This window comes from Lutra lutra, chromosome 6 (genome assembly GCF_902655055.1).
Source record: "Lutra lutra chromosome 6, mLutLut1.2, whole genome shotgun sequence".
Lineage (NCBI taxonomy): Eukaryota > Metazoa > Chordata > Mammalia > Carnivora > Mustelidae > Lutra > Lutra lutra.
Genome location: NC_062283.1, coordinates 146,102,086 through 146,123,895, shown reverse-complemented (window position 1 = coordinate 146,123,895; position 21,810 = coordinate 146,102,086). Strand labels below are relative to the sequence as shown.

At 40.3% G+C, this 21,810-nt stretch overlaps 1 protein-coding gene across 3 annotated transcripts in view; it reads right to left on the bottom strand.

Moving 5' to 3' along the window:
* Positions 1 to 12,485, bottom strand: part of WTAP (WT1 associated protein) — a 28,205-nt gene extending 15,720 nt beyond the window's left edge. The window contains exons 1-3 of one of the 3 annotated variants that reach the window (XM_047733332.1): positions 12,353 to 12,485; positions 4,208 to 4,245; positions 1,985 to 2,040 (exon numbers count right to left, since the gene is read on the bottom strand). In XM_047733332.1, the coding sequence (XP_047589288.1) occupies positions 1,985 to 2,040; positions 4,208 to 4,237 (86 nt within the window). In that variant the 5' untranslated portion in view covers positions 4,238 to 4,245; positions 12,353 to 12,485. Of the gene's footprint in view, positions 1 to 1,984; positions 2,041 to 4,207; positions 4,246 to 12,023; positions 12,217 to 12,352 lie in introns of those variants that run through there. The other 2 variants (XM_047733331.1, XM_047733333.1) reach the window with 2 other exon arrangements.
* Between the last annotated feature and the right edge of the window lie 9,325 nt (positions 12,486 to 21,810).

Genomic DNA, 21,810 nt, shown 5'->3' with positions numbered 1-21,810 from the left:
ATGCGTTTAGAGGAACAGAAAAACGTGAAAGTTCAACCAGTTTTGTTTTTTTTTTTTTTAAAGATTTTATTTATTTGACAGACAGAGATCACAAGTAGGCAGAGAGGCAGACAGATAGAGAGAGGAGGGGGGAAGCAGGCTCCCTGCAGAGCACAGAGCCCGATGTGGGGCTCGATCCCAGAACACTGGTACCATGACCTGAGCCGAAGGCAGAGGCTTTAACCCACTGAGCCACCCAGGTGCCCCTGTTTTGTTTTTTAAAGATTTTATTTACTTGTCAGAGAGAGAACAAGGGAGAAAGCACTAGCAGGGCAAGCAGCAGGTAGAGGGAGAAGCAGGCTCCCACTGAGCAAGGAGCCCAGTGTGGGACTTGATCCCAGAACCCTAGGATCATGACCTGAGCCAAGGGCAGACGCTTAACCACCTGAGCCACCCAGGCATCCCTCAACCAAGAACATCCTTATCAGGATGACAGAAAACAAAGAACAGTTAAATAAGTAGCACTTGATTTAAAATCACCAAGAGAATTAATGAGGGGGAAAAAAAACACACTTTAAAGTCATACATGAGAATCCCCTAAAAGAATTTGAACTGACCTCCAGAATATAAACTGCAGAACTTAAAAACCTTAAAGGTAAATTAATATAAAAAATTACTCCTATGAATTTTATTTATTATATTACTGATTTCTTTCCCTACAAGTATGTCAAGAAAAAGACTGGGCACACTAACCAGAGATACAAAGAGAGTATCAACATGTGAGTGACAGTATAGCACAAGCATGGGTTTACACTTCAGCAGGAGGACAAGTGTTTTAGAATACTAAGAATTTAAATTTCATGTATGGGAAAATAAATGCATGCAATGAAAAAACAGTCCTTTGCATGAAGAAGATAAAGAGCTTGTCCACAATATGAACAGCTAGGAAGGTGGGAAATTATCAAACTCCAGTTAACAATGGAACATGCCATCTGCATCTGCCTATTTTCTACAACACCTCTTCTGGAGAGCCGGGGTGGCTCAGTCGGTTAAGCATCTGCCTTCAGCTCAGGTCATGATCCCGCGGTCCTGGGACTGAGCCCAGATTCTGGTTCCCTGCTCAGCAGGGAGTCTGCTGCTTCTTCTGCCCCTCTCCAGCTCATGCTCGCTCGCTCTTTCTCAAAATAAATAAATCAGAAAGACTTGGTCATCTAAAAATTACCATCTAAAAAATTTATCACCCAAAGTAATAAAATGTAAAAAGAACAAATTTAAGTTAGACAATACAAAACATGCATTGATCCCGTTTTATGCTAAAGAAATAAATAACGTTAATGCTGTTCCTGATTCTTGGCTTTTCAAGACATTTGTAAGTTAACCATAGAAATTCCGAGCTTGGAGTAACCTTTGAAAGTAATTTAACTCAACTCCCTAACTTACAGAGGAGAAAATGATACAAAGTTATATGAACTGACCAAGGTCACAGTTATAAGAAAGAGTAACTTTGCTATCAGTAAATAATGTATTTCTTCCATAACTAAACATGGCACCCTTTAGGACTACAACTTTTTCACACATTAAAGAGAAAAGGAAAAAATAATGACATCCAAACGAGTCTACATTTTGATCAACTGAAAGCTTTCTGAGAGTAGGGTCTTTCCCCACAGCAAGTTCTACACATGAAGTACCAATGCTTAAAGTTAAAATTCTGAGTATCTTCCCTCTGCAAGAAAAACTTAGGTTTTCCTAGCCACCTAGAAGTTACCCAAGCTGGTACTTTAAAGTGTTAAAAATGTTTTTTAGTTCTTTAAAGTGTTATGTTTTCCTCAATGTTTACATAACAAAGAGACAGACCATAGAAAACATGGTCAAAAAGTACACTAAATGATTTGAGAATGTATTAATGTTAAAAACAGAACAATATAACTTAAAAATAATTATAGGATAGAACCACAATATGTTCTATAGAAAGTATTTTATATTTTTGATAAAAAGAACATTTTACCTTAGAATTAACTCATCTCGTGCCATAACTTTGAAGTCTGTTTCACTCAGCCGAACCTATATATAAAGAGAATTAAAATATGAACTGACTGCTTTTCCTAAAACTTTAAAATATTAAATACCACTGGCTCTTATGTTCTTCATATTTTTATAGACAGAATCTTAACCTTTTTGTCCCCTAACTGCTCATTTCTGGTATTGGGAATATCCTTAACTACTGAAGACACACAAAGTCCCTCCCAAAGGACCACCGTGCTGAATCATACGAAACCTCTCCAGAGCCCCAGGTTAAATGGCTCAGTATATATTACTGTTTTTAAAAAATTCTTATTGTTCTTAAAAGGCACATTACTTATCTTTAATACAGGCATCATTCTTAGGGAAATGCAAATTAAAAGTCCAATGAGCTACTGATACACATTATTAGAATGGCTTAAAAAAAAAAAAATAAAGTGTTAACACCAAATGCTGTAGATGGGAAGATGTAGAGAAACCAAACTTTCACACACTGTTGGTGAGAATGTAAAATGGTACAGCTACTTTGGAGAATATTTTGGTAATTCCTTCTGAAACTAAAAATGGATGTGCCATACAACCAACCCAGCAGTTGCATTCATAAGGATACATCTCAAAGAAATAAAAAAAAATATTTTCACAGAGAAATTTGTACACAAATGTTTACAGCTTTATTTGTAGTAGCCCCCAAACTGGAAACAACCCAAATGTCCTTCAACTGGTGAGTAGTTAAACTATTATTTAATCATATCCTTGGAATACTACATTCCCCATTAAAAAGAAACAGCCTATGGACCAACTTGGATAAACCTCCAGGAAACTGTACTGGGTAGAAAAAAAAAAATCTCAGAAAGTTACATATAATGTATGACTTCATTTGTACATTTGTGAAATAGCATTAATTAGTGAAATGGAGAACTTATTAGTGGTTGCCAAGGGTCTGCGATGGATGGGGTTACAGAGGAATGGCAAAATGGAAGCTTATGGTAATGCTTCCATTACCTATTTTGATTGTGGTGATGGTTACACTAAGTTACACATGATAAAACTACACCAAGCTAACATACACAAACACACACACTGCACATATAATCCACACATGTGGATTGTATCAATGTCAAGCTCCTGGTTTTGATATTGTTATATGAGATGTCTGATAGTTATGCAAGATTAACATTGAAGGAGGCTGGATGAGGAGTGCCACAAAACCCCCCTGTACATTTCTTTGCAACTGCTGGTATATCAACAATTATTTCAAAATAAAAAGTTAAAAAAAAAAGGTACAATATTCTAGCTGAAACTGTTCTGTAAATTGAGAAATATTAAGTGTTTCTCTATACCAAATGAAGATTGTAAAGGCGAGGCACCTCTCTTGCTTTAGTATGAAATTAACATTTCCTAGGTTTCCTTTGTAAGAAACTTGTTTCAAATTACAACACTAACTGTAACATAGTACTATGACGGAAGAGGGAAAATCCCTGTACCAAAATATATTAAAAGTCTAAAAGAAAGCACAGAGTTAATTCTGATTATTGAAACACAGTAAAACTCTATTTCATGAATAATTGGACTCCAAAACTTAAGACAAATTTCCATAATACTTATCATCTAAACTATTCATTTAAATACTCACTGGTTAATAAGCTCATACCCTCCACTTGAAGTATAAATTACTTTCAGAAACTATATTATTTTGCAATTTTGTGCATGTGTGTGTGTAACAGTGACTACAGTAAATTAAGTTAGGGAAATAGTTAAGTTAGGGAACTAGAACGGAGAAAATGAGACTAGAAAACAAAAACTTCAGAGGAAAAGACAGAATCTAAGAACTAGCTATATAACCCTTTGTTGATATATAAAGAGGTGGTTTTACCTTACAACCAAAAAGATTTAAAAAGTACAAAAAAAGAATAAGTAACTTCTAAGTTGTGAAGAAATCTTTTTTCACGTTTACAGTTATGCAGGTGGAAATATTCACATGGCAAAGATTAAGAGCAGACCACAGAGATATAATTATACAAGTTTTTCAAAAACTGAAAATATTCTAAAAATACATTGTATACAAGATACAATGTCTAACACATTATACACCCACAATGTTAGTAGTGTTATAAACCAAGAGAGTGAAAGATAAGCAAATAAAGACAGTCCTTTCATCTCTATTAACTGCCCCCCCCAAGGACTTAGAAACTACAGGAAAAAAACACACCTTTTTGGGAAGAGGTTCCTCGTTGGTCATCTTGAATCCTAGGAAAAAGGGGCAGAGAGAAGAGGTTCAACTGATGTTCTTTCAGTTAAGGCAGGAACAAGAAATACTGGCTTTTCCAAACCAATTTATTAGGGAACTCAGTATGAACCAAATCATTAGATTATTTATTTAATAATAGTTTTAGATTTACAAAAAAGTTACAAAAATATTACAGGGTTCCTGTATACTCCACACCCACTTTCTCCTTTGCTAACACATTACCACTGTTTTTTTAAGTTATTAAAAAAAATTCCTTTGTGGGGCGCCTGGGTGGCTCAGTGGGTTAAGCCGCTGCCTTCGGCTCAGGTCATGATCCCAGGTCCTGGGTTCGAGCCCCACATCGGGCTTACTGCTCAGCAGGGAGCCTGCTTCCTCCTCTCTCTCTGCCTGCCTCTCTGCTTACTTGTGATTTCTCTCTGTCAAATAAATAAATAAAATCTTTAAAAAAAAAAATTCCTTTGTAAAAAAGTTAATCATTCCTTTTGATGGCTCTATAAAGGACTGAAATGTAACTTTTCAATGCATTCTTATAACCGCCCCATGAGAAAGACAAATCTTACATAAGTGACATCACTGTGCTAAAGTCAGACAATTACCTCAGGCAGTATCCCAGGCATCATGCTGAAAGGATATTAAGTATAGTTCCAGTTGCTAAGCCTTTCCTTTTACAGCATCATGTTGTTATAGTAAGGTAGATAGAATCTATCATCATAATTCACTACTGTGCAACACTTATATGATATTTAACCTTTATAAAAATATTCTTAGGGGCGCTTGGGTGGCTCAGTGGGTTAAAGCCTCTGCCTTCAGCTCAGGTCATGGACCCAGGGTCCTGGGATCAAACCCCGCATCTGGCTCTCTGCTCCGCGGGGAGCCTGCTTCCCGCCCCCCAGGCCCCCCCCCGCCCCCCCCCCGCCTGCTTCTCTGCCTACTTGTGATCTGTCAAATAAATAAAATCTTAAAAAAAAATTCCTATACTGTTTAATTTCATGCTGCAGAATCTGTATCTCAAATTAGTTCTGTAATTTTATACAAAATTTACTAACTCTATTGCAAAAGATACGTTACACAATAGAAAAACTATCATTAACTTTATTATGCTCACTGAAAACACTTCTACTTCCTAATATTCAAATAAGAACACAAGCTAATTTAAATTTATTCCTAGATTTTATTTCCAACAGCACTGTGATGAATCTTCCTATTTTTTACACTTCCTTGATATTCACTTTGCTTACTCATACTTATCACAAATCCCAAACTATTAAACATTTAACCAAAGAGAAATAAGTCAAGGAGATGCACAGCATAGTAACTATAATTAGTAATACTGTATTGCATGTTTGAAAGTTGCTAATAAATCCTAAAGGTCTTCACAAGGAAAGAAGGAAAATAATTTTTCTAACAATGTGGTAACAAATGGTAACCAGGCTTAAAGTGGTGAGCATTTCACAGAATATACAAATATCCAACCATTATGTTGTACACCTGAAATTAATTGACCTTCCATGTCAATTATACCGGAACTTTTAAAAAATTAGCCAAAGAACTAAGAGTGAAAAACTGAATTTTTAAAAGATAATGGACTTCGTATTATTTGAGATTCCTCAAAAGAAGACAATCTTCTGATACCATTTTTTATGCTACATACTGTCCCAATTCTGTAAATCAGAAATTCCAATCATATACTGCCACTAAAACCTCATTTTCAGACTAGACATACTGTACATTTTAGGGAAAAAAACCATAAATTGATCATACATCACTGGCTTATTCCATCTTTAATAATCTTATCATTGGATACAGCAAGCAAAAACCTGAGTATGTCATTTTCTTCTGAGCTAATGAAGCTGATCAAGCCTCTGACCAGTATTTATGAAGACATACCGTATCTCCACAACTTAAGGTCTGTACATTTTCCTAATTTTTTTCCTTTAAATGGGTCTCTGTTTACTTTAGACTTCTTATTGCCCAGTTTATATTCTCTGTTGGAAATAATGGACAGCTACTTAGTGACTATCCTAACATGACACCAGTGATTACAATCATTTGGGAAACAAACCTTCACCTTGTTTATCCCCACAGAGATCTACTTCTGTTTTAGTATGTTTAAAGTACATTCACTCTACTTTACCACAACCCACTGGAACCCAGCTATCAAGCTTGGCATTTCCTTGGAATAACCCACTTGTCTGAGCTAAATATACTAGGTAAACATGGATTCTAGCCATTGGAACTTTTATCCAATTTAATATGCCACTAATCTGATTAAATCCTTCTTAAACTAAACTCCCCATCTCACTCAAAATAGTGCATGCCAATCCTCTGCTATCCCCTCACATCATGCTTTATTTTTCTTCACAGATTCTTATAATTATCTGATATTTTACATACTTATCTGCTTCTCCCAATTATAAAATTAGCTCCATGAGAGCTGTTTCATTCACTGCTGATGCCACAGTACACAGTAGGCACTCAAACATATGCTGAATGGAAATATGAACAAACGAATTTGCTTCAGTTACTACTGAAATCATAATAGTAAGCTAAATAAGCCAATCTAATTTTCCCCCCAAAATAAAGAAGATGACATTCTGTAAAATTTTGAGAATAAATGTGAAACCTAATATAACAAATACTGTGGTAAGAATGCTGTATAAACAGTTAAATTTTCCACTACAGATAGTCCACCTGTTAACTAGTTAATGGGCACTATAGCTACTCAAAATTTTAGTTATAAAACCTAAGAAATATAAATTCCAGTTATAAACTAGTAAATGCTTCTATAACATGACACTTTCCCTAGGTTTATTTGTTCATTCTTTTCTTAATACATATTCAGGTTATTCCACTAAAATAAAATTAACTGCAAGCTTAATTAGCAACAAGTAAGATACTATTTTTAAAAGGCATTGAAAGGACTAGGAAACACAGGAAAGAAGTTCTAGTAATCCTGCTTTTCTATAAGAGGGTGGCATACTTTAAAAACAAAAAAAAGCCACAAAACCTGAGCCTCAGTTTCCCCAACCCCAAAAGGAGTATCACCAAGGCTCAAAATGACTGAGCTACTTCTAAAGATAAACATTAATCTTTAGCATGGTGACTAGCACAAAATAAGCAATTATTAGTTTCCTTCTCCCCATCAAAAAACAAAGACTCTCAATTACTACTTCTTGAAGAAAGTGAAGGGAGAATTCAAAAGCAGAGATAACAATGAAGACCTGTTGCTCCTGTCGTTCTTTCTTTTTTTTTTAATGATTTATTTATTTGAGAGAGAGAGAGAGAGACAGCAAGAGACTGGGAAAGTGGGAAAGGGAGAAATACACTCCCTGGTGACCAGGGAGCCTGATGTGGAGCTTGATCCCAGGACCCCAGGGATCATGACCTGCCTGCTCTTGTCTTTGTTTCTAAGCCCCACTGCTCTAAGTCCCACTGCAGAACTCTTGGTAAGCTCGAGTTTGGTTTGTTTGTTTGTTTGTTTGTTTATTTATTTATTTATTTATTAAAGATTTTATTTATTTGTCAGAGGGAGGGAGAGCGAGCACGCACAAGCAAGCAGAGTGGCAGGCAAAGGCAGAGAGAAAAGCAGTCTCCCCGCCTAGCAAGGAGCCCGATGCGGGACTCGATGCCAGGACCCCAGGATCATGATCCGAGCTGAAGGCAGCAGCTTAACCCACTGAGCCACCCAGGTGTCCCAAGCTCGAATTTTTAAAACTCTAAAGAGCACGTTTTTAAAATTTTTAAACATTGGGGGGCACCTGAGTGGCTCAGTGGGTTAAGGCCTCTGCCTTCGGCTCAGGTCATGATCCCAGGGTCCTGGGATCGAGCCCCACATTGGGCTCTCTGCTTAGCAGGGAACCTGCTTCCTCCTCTCTCTCCTGCCTGCCTCTCTGACTACTTGTGATCTCTGTCTATCAAATTTAAAAAAAAAAAAATTTAAAAAAAAATTTTTAAACATTGGTTTATATTCTCTTCTAAAAAGGTTGATGGTGGACAAACTTCAATTACATATCACTCTGAGGATATATATATTTTCTTTATAAAAATAAATTTATTGATTTGTGACATATGTCAAAGATAAATGCAGTTTTTGCATAAAGGTTTGCATTTCACGTTGACTCTGAGTCATGTCATTTCACACGTTATAGAATATGTGACATGGGAATTCAAAGGTTAAGCATTTCGAAAAATTCCTCCCTGATTTTTAGCCACTCAAAGTCAATCTCTCCTTCAGAGCCCATATATGCTGTAAGAGTTAAATAAACAGTTTGGCAAAAGGCAAATTAGAACAGGTTTAAATTTAAAAGTATCAACACTCAACTATTTAGTCAAAATAGAACTTGGTTCTCAAATCTGATTTTCACATTGCATGAGTATACTAAGAAAATTATTCCCCAAGGCAATTTTTTTTTTTACTCTTTTTGAAGATTTTATTTATTTATTTGACAGAGAGAGACACAAGTAGGCAGAGAGGCAGGCACTGAGATGGGGGAAGGAGGCTCTCTGCTGAGCAGAGAGCCCAACATGGGGCTCAATTCCAGGACCCTGATATCATGAGCTGAGCTGAAGGGAGAGGCTTAACCCACTGAGCCACCCAGGCACTCCAAGGCAACCTTTAAATTACAACTGAAAGCACAATAATCATCTAAAATCAATTCCAGATTCATGAAGACAGTGAATATCCCAGGTTCTCAGATCTATTTTTATATCAGAAAAATCAAATAACTAAGGGCCCCTGGGTGGCTCAGTCGCTAAGCATCTACCTGCTCTGCGGGTAGCCTGCTTCTCTCTCTTCCCACTCCCTTTGCTGTGTTCCCTCTCTCCCTGTGTCTCTCTCTGTCAAATAAATAAATAAAATCTTAAAAAAGAAAAAAGAGGGGCACCTGGGTGGCTCAGTGGGTTAAAGCCTCTGCCTTTGGCTCAGGTCCTGATCACAGGGTCCTAGGATCACGCCCTCAATTGGGCGCTCTGCTCAGCAGAGCCTGTTTCCCTCTCTCTCTCTGCCTGCCTTTCTGACTACTTGTGATCTGTCAAATAAATAAATAAAATCTTTAAAAAAAAAAAAAAAAGAAAAGAATAGAAAAATTGAATAACTAAAATATTGAGTTGAATCCTGAATCTTGAAAAGGGGAGGGGGGGGGAAGGAGTATACACTCATTACTGAGTCACACACTTAATAATCACAACTTTTCAAAGTCGAAGTTAGCCTCCATTTTCCAGATGATGAAAATGATTATGAGTCACTAAATGATTAACTCTGGTCAAAACACCATTAATAAATCGGCCGTTAGGATCCCAAACACAGCATCTCTCTAAAGTTGCTAACTTATAGAGATGTATTATTCTTCTACTCTCTCATTCTCAATAATGAATAAGCTTTGCTAAAAAACAGAAAAGCAAAAGAGAAAAGAACTTAAAATTGGCCAATTTGGCTACCTTTTAGGAGGTTTAGGACTCGTTAAAACATGGTCTTAAAATTATTCAAAGGTTTCAGTTATTCACATTTCAGATAATCTCTGAAATTCAGATCTCAGAATCACCATGTACTCTTGATGCTTTTGACACTGAGAAATACTTTATGATGGAGAGTTTGGATTTGGTTGGCTAGGTGCCTAGCATCCCAGATCCCAGTACTTCCACGGCTCTTAGCACAATGACCTAAGTTACGCAACTCAGCTCTCTCTTAGAGAGGTGAACACCAGCCAACACAATTTGAGAAAGCATGTGCCTCATTGAAAGTAATTTTAAGTAAACTCAAGAAAATAATCTGACAGCATATAACCTTGGCTCTGGTTAGGAATCAGATGCCCAACCTTTCCGGACTCTTATCATCAGTCAATGGATCTTGAGCAAGTCACTTAACTCTGGGCTGCGGTCTCCAAGTGAGGGGGGAAAAAAAAAGATACCAATTTTGCCTGCCTTACAAAGTGCTGCAAATCTCAACGCTCCAGAGCCATAAAAATGTTATACAAAGGATTTTGCAAATAAAATATCAACATCAAGAGATAATTTTAATGTGCATTTAAAAAATTAAAACCAAAGAGTATTTATTCATAACGGCCAGTTCTAGCCTGATCAACCAGCTTAATATCCAATGGGATATACGGTTATGGGAACACTGAAAAGTTGTTCTAAGAGGCTGAATATCAGAAAATATTTAGAGGCAAAAATGTAGGAAATAATTTAAAAAATAAAAACAAGCATAAAACCAAACACTACCTCGGTCTAGTTTTGGTAAAACACCCATCAACTTAATTTTTAGAGTAAACTACTTTTTTCACAAGCAAGATAACATACAATTATATGAAAATGCTATGATCACCAAGTACAGGATATTTTCAAGGGGATTCTATACTACATACATACAAGAACACAATGGTCTTTGAAAGCTGTAACATCCTGTACAAATATAATTATTACACCTCTTGTTTCCACACTGTAGAGCTACTACAGATTTTCTATATCATACAAACCAACTCATTTCTAACACACAAAAATACGGAGCAGGCATGACCCAAAATTGAATCAGGAAAACAAGGTATTATTAGGTTCTGATGAGCTGATCAGTAAAACACCAGCAGTGGCTGGGACACACTTTTATTACTACTTTCCTCCTCTGGGACTTGGAAATTCATTCTTAAGTTCCGCCACTGAGAATTGAAAATACTGACCACTTGGCTATAGCCATCTGTTTCACACAAGGTAAGCTCTGAAAGAACTCCCCAAATACACCCACCCAAACCCTTAAAATTAACTTCACCCTTATCTCATGCCACCTGGTGGACTGCAATTTCTTTCCCCGACTTGCCTCATCAGGTGCTATTGAACGGCCGTATTAAATAAAATTTAGGTTATCTTGAAAGGATGTTCCCACATGGTTTTTTTCCTTAATGGGGGCATGAATGACGACGATATATGCCCCTACCGTAAAAAACTTAAATGATCAGAACTTAAAAATTAAAAAACGAGAACTCGTGATTGACTCGTGACTTCCACTACCTTTCTCAGTAACAGAATTAACTAAATTCTAAGAGATACAAAACTAGACGGGAGAATTCACGACTATAAATACACTCATGGAAATACTCTTCTCAGGGCAAAAGAACAGTCTCTTTACTTTCGAAACAGTTATTTAGGATTGTAACACAGTCCTCTGAGATCAAACTGACTTCATCAAAACAAAAACTTGGACTTTTCCACTGTGTCCTCTACTGACTAATGAAATACGGTTTTCAAAAACCAAGTAACAGCCTTAAAGAGACCCAAGGCGAGACTTTAAAACTGCACGAAAACCCCCCTCTACTGTAAAGAATTCTTTCTTCACTCAGAACGTATGCCATCATTTAAAAATGGAAGTCTTCAGGAGGATGCAGCCGCAGTAATAACCTACTGCGCGACGGGAAAACTGGTCAGCGAACACGGCTCTCCTTCCCTTGCTGAACTCGTTAGTGCCGCCAACCCTCGGGTCCAGAGCAGAGATGGGAGGGGGCCACAGAGAGGCGGGGACACGACGCGCAGCGAGGGGGCGGCCTCCCGGTTTGGCCGGCCCGCGGGTGCGCCCACCTCGCCCCCAGGACGGAGGATGGAGGCAAAATGGCCTCGGGGCGGCGGAAGTGTCCCCACAGGCGGGAAGGAGATGCAGCTAACGGGAGGCCTGCGGGCCCAGGAGCCCCGACTCGCCCTGGGAGCTCTGCCCGCCTCTTCCCCGGCAGACCGCGCCTCAGCCCTAGGGACCCCAAGGTCCTCGCGGCCGCTCCCGCCGGCGGCCCGCACCTACCTCTCCAGACGGAGGCCGCGCCAGCGCCGCCCAGTCACATAGGCCAAGGCTGCGCTGCCCGCTCCCCAGCCGGACCTCCAGACCGCACTACCCCCAGCCCCCGCGCTCCTCCTCCCGCCGCAGCCCCGGCGCTCCCCTTTATTTGCGGGTCTCGCTGCCACAAAATGGCGCTGAGGGAGGACGCGAGGCCCCGACGCCCCACCCCCTTCCCGCTCCTCCCGCCGCCCCGCCCCGCCCCGCCCCGCCCGCGGCACCGCCGGGCCCCAACGCGCCGCAGCCGGCGCCCGCCCTCGTCGCCGCCCCGCCATGTTCGCGTCCGGCCCACTCACTGAGTCGCCTCCCGGACGCGGCCGCAGCCACCGGTCCGTCACGGCGCCCCACCGCAGGGAGGAAAAGCGAAGGGACGGCACCCGCCCGGAGGCTCCAGGCCCTAAGGGAGGAGTTGCGCGTGGGTGGCACGCCCCGCAGATCCGGAGCTCTGCAAATTTGTCGGGGGCGGGGGGAGAAGCGGACCGAGGGGAGGGGTGGGCGACGAGGTCAGAGGTCAGCCGCGGGGCATCACGGGAAGGGCGGCGGGGGTCGCGATTGGCGGCGCGGATTGAACGCTCTCGCCCGGCCACCTGCGGCTGCGGCGCAGCCTCTGGCGGAGGAATCTGGGCCAGGCGGCGCGTGATTGGCCGCTTTGTGGTGCAGCGTCCATCGGTGATGCTTCCGCGCGTTGGCGGGCCAGGTGCAACCTCAGGATCTGGGAGCTGTGCGGGGAGTAGGGTCAGTTCGGGCTTCGCATACTCTTGCTGTTTGCGAACTTAGAAACCAGTGTTCTAGCTTCTGAAACGCAGCCTCCCGGCTTCTTGGTTCATCCCCAACTTAACATCCCGAGGCTAAACGGAGGAGCTATTGTGTAGCTGATGGGGGTTGTACCTCTGTCAACAGCTCTAGGGGCACCTTGCAAACTCAGAAACGCGGGGAAGGCGAACCCAGTGAGTTGTTAATGAACCTTATGAAATACGTTTTGTAATTTGAACATGCTCCCTTACGCGAGACTTGGTGTCACCCGGACCATTGCGTAAGAACTATGGTGTTACCTGCTAAACGTGAAACAATCTCTAACACTTAATACAGGGGGTCGGGCAACTCTTGACTGATGTTTCCTTACCCGGCTTTTCTGAAAGTGTTTATCGCTAAAGGAACTGCCCTGAAATGAGGTGATTTATAAAGATAAGATTAAAGTGTTCTCCTGATGGTCAAAGGGTTCGTGGTATATTCCGAGCAAGTCACATCGGTTTGGAGAAAATATTTGCAACTTGCAGCAAGGAAGTCTTGAAAAGTGGAAAAAGACAAAAATCCAGAGAGAATTTTTTGGGCAAGAACGTGAACAGACAATTCACAAAAGAATAGCAGTGGTCCTTAGCTGTTTGTCCTCACTTATAATGGAAGTACACTTTGAAATTGCAAAACTCTGGACAAACCGTGCTCATAAATTTCTTGGTGGCAACGGGAAAATGATTCAAGCTCTATTGAGCACCAAAATGACATTTGCGTCTATTCTTATATCTTGGAATTCTACTTCTAACTCTAATCGTATTCTGAAAATACACCTCCACAGATAGAAACAAATATAGGCAAGATTACTTGTTGCAGTGTCATTTGTCACAACAAAAGTTTGGAAATAAGGTGAATGTCCTTTATTTTTTTTTTAAGATTTTATTTATTTATTTGACAGACAGAGATCACAAGTAGGCAGAGAGGCAGACAGAGAGAGAGGGGGAAGCAGGCTCTCCACCGAGCAGAGAGCCCGATGCGGGGCTCGATCCCAGGACCCTGAGATCATGACTTGAGCTGAAGGCAGAGGCTTAACCCACTGAGCCACCCAGGCGCCCCGCCAATGTCCTTTAATAAGGAAGTGGTTGGACATGATAAAACCATGCAGTGGAGTACAATGTAGCCATAAAAAAAGAATGGGTTGCTTTGGAATGAGTCCCAGGTTATAAGAAAAATTAGAAAGATAGGGAGGCTGGGTGGCTCAGTTGGTTAAGCATCTGCCTTCAGCTCAGGTCATGATCCCAGGGTCCTGGGATGGAGTACTGCATTGGACTCCCTGCTCAGCAGGGAATCTGCCTCTCCCTTGCCTGCCCCCTCCCCCAACTCTTGCCCATGCCACTGCCTTCTCTCTCTCTTTCCAAAAATAAAATCTTTTTTTTTTAATTTTTTTATTTTTTCAGCATAACAATATTCATTATTTTTGCACCACACCCAGTGCTCCATGCAATCCGTGCCCTCTACAATACCCACCACCTGGTGCCCCCAACCTCCCACCCCCCACCCCTTCAAAATTCTCAGATCGTTTTTCAGAGTCCATAGTCTCTCATGGTTCACCTCCCCTTCCAATTTCCCTCAACTCCCTTCTCCTCTCCATCTCCCCTTGTCCTCCATGCTATTTGTTATGCAACACAAATAAGTGAAACCATATGATAATTGACTCTCTCTGCTTGAGTTATTTCACTCAGCATAATCTCTTCCAGTCCCGTCCATGTTGCTACAAAACTTGGGTATTCATCCTTTCTTTTTTTTTTTTATTATTTTTTTTTACAGCTTTATAAACATATATTTTTATCCCCAGGGGTACAAGTCTGCGAATCGCCAGGTTTACACACTTCACAACACTCACCATAGCACATACCCTCCCCAATATCCATAACCCCATCCCCTCTCCCAACCCCTTCCCCCCATCAACCCTCAGTTTGTTTTGTGAGATTAAGAGTCACTTATGGTTTGTCTCCCTCCCAATCCCATCTTGTTTCATTTACTCTTCTCCTACCCCCTCAACCCCCCATGTTGCATCTCCTCTCCCTCATATCAGGGAGATCATATGATAGTTGTCTTTCTCCGATTGACTTATTTCGCTAAGCATGATACCCTCTAGTTCCATCCACGTCGTCGCAAATGGCAAGATTTCATTTCTTTTGATGGCTGCATAGTATTCCATTGTGTATATATACCACATCTTCTTTATCCATTCGTCTGTAGATGGACATCGAGGTTCTTTCCATAGTTTGGCTATTGTAGACATTGCTGCTATAAACATTCGGGTGCACGTGCCCCTTCGGATCACTACGTTTGTATCTTTAGGGTAAATACCCAGCAGTGCAATTGCAGGGTCATAGGGTAGTTCTATTTTCAACATTTTGAGGAACCTCCATGCTGTTTTCCAGAGTGGTTGCACCAGCTTGCATTCCCACCAACAGTGTAGGAGGGTTCCCCTTTCTCCGCATCCTCGCCAGCATCTGTCATTTCCTGACTTGTTCATTTTAGCCATTCTGACTGGTGTGAGGTGATATCTCATGGTGGTTTTGATTTGTATTTCCCTGATGCCGAGTGATATGGAGCACTTTTTCATGTGCCTGTTGGCCATCTGGATGTCTTCTTTGCAGAAATGTCTGTTCATGTCCTCTGCCCATTTCTTGATTGGATTATTTGTTCTTTGGGTGTTGAGTTTGCTAAGTTCTTTATAGATTTTGGACACTAGCCCTTTATCTGATATGTCATTTGCAAATATCTTCTCCCATTCTGTCAGTTGTCTTTTGGTTTTGTTCACTGTTTCCTTTGCTGTGCAAAAGCTTTTGATCTTGATAAAATCCCAAAAGTTCATTTTTGCCCTTGCTTCCCTTGCCTTTGGTGATGTTCCTAGGAAGATGTTGCTGCGGCTGAGGTCGAAGAGGTTGCTGCCTGTGTTCTCCTCGAGGATTTTGATGGATTCCTTTCTCACATTGAGATCCTTCATCCATTTGGAGTCTATTTTCATGTGTGGTGTAAGGAAATGATCCAATTTCATTTTTCTGCATGTGGCTGTCCAATTTTCCCAACACCATTTATTGAAGAGGCTGTCTTTGTTCCATTGAACATTCTTTCCTGCTTTGTCGAAGATGAGTTGACCATAGAGTTGAGGGTCCATTTCTGGGCTCTCTATTCTGTTCCATTGATCTATGTGTCTGTTTTTGTGCCAGTACCATGCTGTCTTGATGATGACAGCTTTGTAATAGAGCTTGAAGTCCGGAATTGTGATGCCACCAACTTTGGCTTTCTTTTTCAATATTCCTTTGGCTATTCGAGGTCTTTTCTGGTTCCATATAAATTTTAGGATTATTTGTTCCATTTCTTTGAAAAAAATGGATGGTACTTTGATAGGAATTGCATTAAATGTGTAGATTGCTTTAGGTAGCATAGACATTTTCACAATATTTATTCTTCCATTCCAGGAGCATGGATAAAATCTTAAAAAAAAAAATAAATAAAGGATATTTGGAAGGATATCCTAGAAACAAAAATGGTTACCTACAGGGGATTGTGGAAAGGTGCAGGGGAAAGGAGTAGAAGCCAGACATCTGATTTTGACCTAAAGTTTTACAAAGCCAAAAAGTAACTAAAAAAGGAAACAAAGTAAACCCAGCATTGAAAGCAAATCGAAACAAACTTAATTTTAAGTTAAATTGGTAACATAATTATTGTTGTTACCCAGAGAGAAATATTCCTCCATGGCTTTTGAACATAGTACTCAGGCAACATCTGTGGTGGGATATGTTCTAAGGATGAAAAAGAAAAACAAAGGAATCTTAAGCTTCTCTAAGTGGTTTACAATTAATGGCAATACTGTTGCTTTGGTTTTGAAACTATATATATTATAGGAGAATGGGAGTATTATTGTAATGTATAACTTTTAAGCAGAAGAGAAAATGAGGTACAAATATAAATCAAGGAATTTCATAAAAAGCCTGTAATACACTTAAATTATAGGTATCAATTTGAGCACATGATTCTAAAAGTACATTTCCTAGTTCTGTGCACTAAAATGGCCAAGAAGCACTAGGTTAACAAACTGTCCCAAGGGATTTTCCAAGATGCTGCATTTTCAGTGTTAAAACTGGAACTGTCAGAGGCAAACCAAGATGGTTGGTCGCCTCCAGGAACCATGAACACACTTGCCCTCCAGATCATGGTTTCTAAATTCCATTTCTCACTAAATAGATCCAAAACTCTTTTTGGAGAATTGGCTGATTCCATACTGGGGCAAAGAAAGTACAGGATGAGTCAGACATTTTGTGTCTGAATGCAGAGGAAGTGCTTAGGCTAATAAAGATATGTCAACCAGACTCAGAAGAACAGGCAAAACTGATCTATAGGGATTGAAGTCAAATCCGTGCTTGGCTGGGGGTAAGGGGGAGGAGCATGAATCAACTAGAAAGGAAAATGGGGAACTTTGGGGGGTTATGGAAATATTCTACATCATGATTAAGGTGATGCTTACCCAGGCTTTATAGATATATTATATAGACATATATGTAAACATTCATCACACTGTATCACTAAAATGGACACACTTAATGTCAGTTTTACTTCATATAAGTTATATATATTTATCACATACATATAGTTCATATAAATTAACCCTCATATGTACGTATTCAGGGCAATTTTTACATCAAAAGGAAAATGGCAACAATTAATTGTAAATACTGAATAGATAAAAATCTATGACCCTAGAGTAACACTTGATGAGAGAGGGAGTGGAGGACGATTTGCTCTGAAAATGAACAATTAAAGGGAACATAGTATTTGCCCTACCTTTTTTTTTTTTTTTTTTTTTAAAGAAAACAGGAATTGTGGTTCACTCCCGGTTAATGAGAAAAACCTCTTCCTCACAATAGGGTGCTAGCAAATAAAGGTAGAATAAATAATGAAATTTGCGAATAACTACTATGCAAATCTTTTTTTAAAAAAGATTTTATTTATTTATTTGGCAGACAGAGATCACAAGTAGACAGAGAGGCAGGCAGAGAGAAAGAGAGGAGGAAGCAGGCTCCCTGGTAAGCAGAGAGCCTGATGCGGGGCTCGATTCCAGGACCCTGGGATCATGACCTGAGCCAAAGGCAGAGGCTTTAACCCACTGAGCCACCCAGGTGCCCCACTAGTATGCAAATCTAAAGAAATAATTGATTCAGGCAAGAGTCATCAGTGGACTTTAAAACATTTAGATGACAGATTGCTGGGAAACGAAAGTATACATTTGGAACCAAAATATCATTTCTCAGATTATTTATCTAATTGTAAAGAGAATACACTTGTATAGTGGAGTCATCTGGTGGTCACCATCTGAACCAAATGAACAAATTTAAAATCTGTAATAGCGGGACAATCTCCCATTCACCGAAAATACAGGAGAAAGAGTAGTAGTAACAAATCTAATGGCGCTAGCCAATAGTCCCCCAAACCTTGATGAAACTGTAAGCAGTAACTATTTATTGAACACCTGAGTTAGGTCTAGCCCAGTCCTCAGGGTCAGTATCCACCCAACTTCAACCTACAATTTTATTTTATTTTATTTTTTTTAAAGATTTTATTTATTTATTTGACAGAAATCACAAGCAGGCAGAGAGGCAGGCAGAGAGAGAGGAGGAAGCAGGCTCCCCGCTGAGCAGAGAGCCCGATGCGGGGCTCGATCCCAGGACTCTGAGATCATGACCCGAGCCGAAGGCAGCGGCTTAACCCACTGAGCCACCCAGGCGCCCCTCAACCTACAATTTTAAAAGAGGTATCAAAGTATGGTGAATGTTACTTGCATTTGACTGTTTTACATAGCACATGCTATTGAGTTAGATTGATGTGAAGTAAATTGGACACTTCCTGCCCCTCAGCCTTATAGTTAGCCTATAACCTGTATTCCTACTGCTTTGATTTAGGAACCATCTAATAAAATATGAATAGGAAAAAAGAGAAAGAAAAAGGCATTCACAGTAAGTCTGGCCTTTGTCATTGGCACATTAGAAGTCCAAGGAGCTTGGAGATGGGCAGAATTGGCAGTCAAAGAAGTTGGCAGTGCTTCATGGATGCTCTTCTAGGCTCAGAGATGGCATGACCATGACCCTGAGCGTGTCAAGTTTTCCATGAGTCAGTACTTTCATTGGGTCCATTCTTTTTATCTGCCTTGCTCTTTCTACTCTTCCTTACCAGGTTATCTCCTATTACACATTAGCAATCAGCTTTAGAGACATTATTTAGCCTAGTGTGTGTCAATCAGAGAGATTTGCAGCTTCACACATATGGGAGCTAAACAAAGCTTTCTAGACCAATTTTCTCTTTTTAAGCTAGTGGGTTTTACAGTGAGTTTCTTACAGAGTATTTCTTTGAGCAGCAATGCAATATGCTAACCCAATGTATTTAATCTTTCAGGTTTAGTTAACATTTATAGTCATAGAGCTAGTGATCTTTAGTCTTTCTTTACAGACCACAAAAAAACTCCACTGGTACTCTTTAAACAAGTTTTTAAAAATAATTATATTCATATAATAATTTTTACCAGTATTATTTTAAAAATGCTATTTCACCATACCTTTCTCCTTGAATATAATACTGAACAATTTTCCAGGCTTTGTTTCCTTGCATTTTTTTTTTTTTTTAAGATTTTATAGAGTAGGAGGGGGAGGGGCAGAGGGAGAGGGAGTAGAGGGCTCCCTGTTGGGAATGGAGCCCAATGCAGGGCTCAATCCTAGGACCCTGAGATCATGACCTGAGCCAAAGGCAGATGCCTAACTGACTGAGCTACCACGATGCCCCTTCTTGTATTGTTTTGAATCAGTGTATTTGTTATATACCCAAGAAACATTCATTAGATACTTGCCACACTGCACTGAGTACAAAGGAAATTTTATCCCCCAAATAGTGGCTCTGCAGTGGAGTTTCAATCATTCTGAATCTTTGATGGGGACAGGGAGCAGAGATAATAGAGGTGTGGGGAATGCAGAATCACTTGTTCTAGGAAACAGGCTTTTCTAGTTCCTGGGAAATCCTTTATTTAAAAAAAATAAAGGCCGACCTTGGAGATAATTTCCTTATCATGATCTCTGTCCTTGTCACCCACTCAGTGCAAATAACATGCTTTCGGAAAGGATTCAGTATGCCAGCATGAGTAAGCATCCCTGTACTCCTTCCAGCTTCTATCAGGGTACTGTGGTATTCACTGCCGGGAGCCATGTTCCTCTTCTTGCTGATGGTTCCCTGATGGTGTTTGAGCCATGAAAACTTAAGCCCAGGGGATGAATTATGGCCGGTATGGGCCAATATTTCTTAACAGGAGTGCTATTGATATTTGGGGTAGGTTGAATTTTTGTGTGTGTGAAAGTGTTCTGTGCAAGTTAGGGCATTCTGCATTCCAGGACTAACCCACTAAATACAATAGTATCTGTCTATTTGTGTGACAACTGAGAGTGCCCCCTCTATATTTCCAGTACCTCTATATGGAGAGGATTCCCTGATGAGAACTTTGGTCGATGAGGGGTTTTGGGATCTTCTTTACCAAATCATGACACTCCACCTTCCTGCAGGCACAATTAGTCAGTTGGCTAATTGCGGCCAGGACCAGAGGAAATCTGCTGGCGCATCGGAGAAAGGCTTTTCTTTCTGATAAGAGAGGTGTTCATGAGGAAAAAGTGTTTTTCCCCCTCCCTTCCTCTTGATAGTCTGGAAGAGGCTGTGATGCTTACATCTGTAGGAACCATCTCACAATCAGGAAGTACCCAGAGGGAAAACAGAAGCCAGCCAGCTGAGAATACAGAGTAGGGGGTGAAAAGTTCTTGGATCAAGGATGACTTTGGGTTTTGTTTTTTTTTTTTTTAAAGATTTTTATTTATTTATTTATTTGACAGATAGAAATCACAAGTATGCAGAGAGGCAGGAAGAGAGAGGAGGAAGCAGGCTCCCTGCTGAGCAGAGAGCCCGATGTGGGGTTCGATCCCAGGACCCCGAGATCATGACCTGAGCTGAAGGCAGAGGCTTAACCCACTGAGCCACCCAGGCGCCCCAAGGATGACTTTGTTAAGCTTCCACATGAACCCAGGGTTCGTCTTTTTATGAAGTAAAATAGAAATGTACTTATATTTTAAACCACTGTCCATTAGGATGCCTGCTAACACATCACCAAACATTTTCTGACTTAGGCAGTTAGGGAAAAAGAGTATTTAAATAATAAGTTAAAGAAAATGGAAAGAGAGCAAGTAAAGCTAGGTTTTTCTTGGGGGAACAATATAATAAAACAATTCACCTGCTGAGAGTTGAATACTTAAAAGTCTCAATATATGGATTGTGTTTGCTTTACTGAACCCATGCGTCAAAATAGTTGTTATTCCTGTACCACTTTGTTTTATGGATAATACATAAATTTACATACTATTATTTACTTCCAGAAACCCAAGCTGTATAAGACACAGACCTAGCTACATTAAACGTGTAAAGATCTTGAAGAATCTTATTTTCAGAACTTTTCAAAACTACCATTCTATTTTCCTTTGCTGCTTGCCAACCTATGGGTACAACAGTTAAGTTCTGTTGTGTCAAACACTCAATGAAACCTCTTCTAATTTTTCTATTTAAAAAGGACAGCCTTTTATTCCCCACAAATGAAAGAACCACTAGCTCAGGAGACAGTCCATCCAAAAGCCATGCGCCTGACTCACTCCTGACCATGAAATCTGTACTTCTGCCAGAGAAGAGTAGTTGTTCAGTCATCATGCTGAACACCTGCTAGAGACATCTATTAGGAGCAACATAAGACTTATTTTCATTGCTCTTTCCTGCCTTTTTAACCTCTTTTCTCTATCCCACTCATCTGTGTCCAATGCTACTGGCCACATCCTGGTCTTTATCTTTTCTCATGGAAAACTCCAACAACCTCCTAGTTGGTTCCCTGACACCCATCAAAACCATCGTCCACACGGCAATTCTGGGAGATTTCCACGTT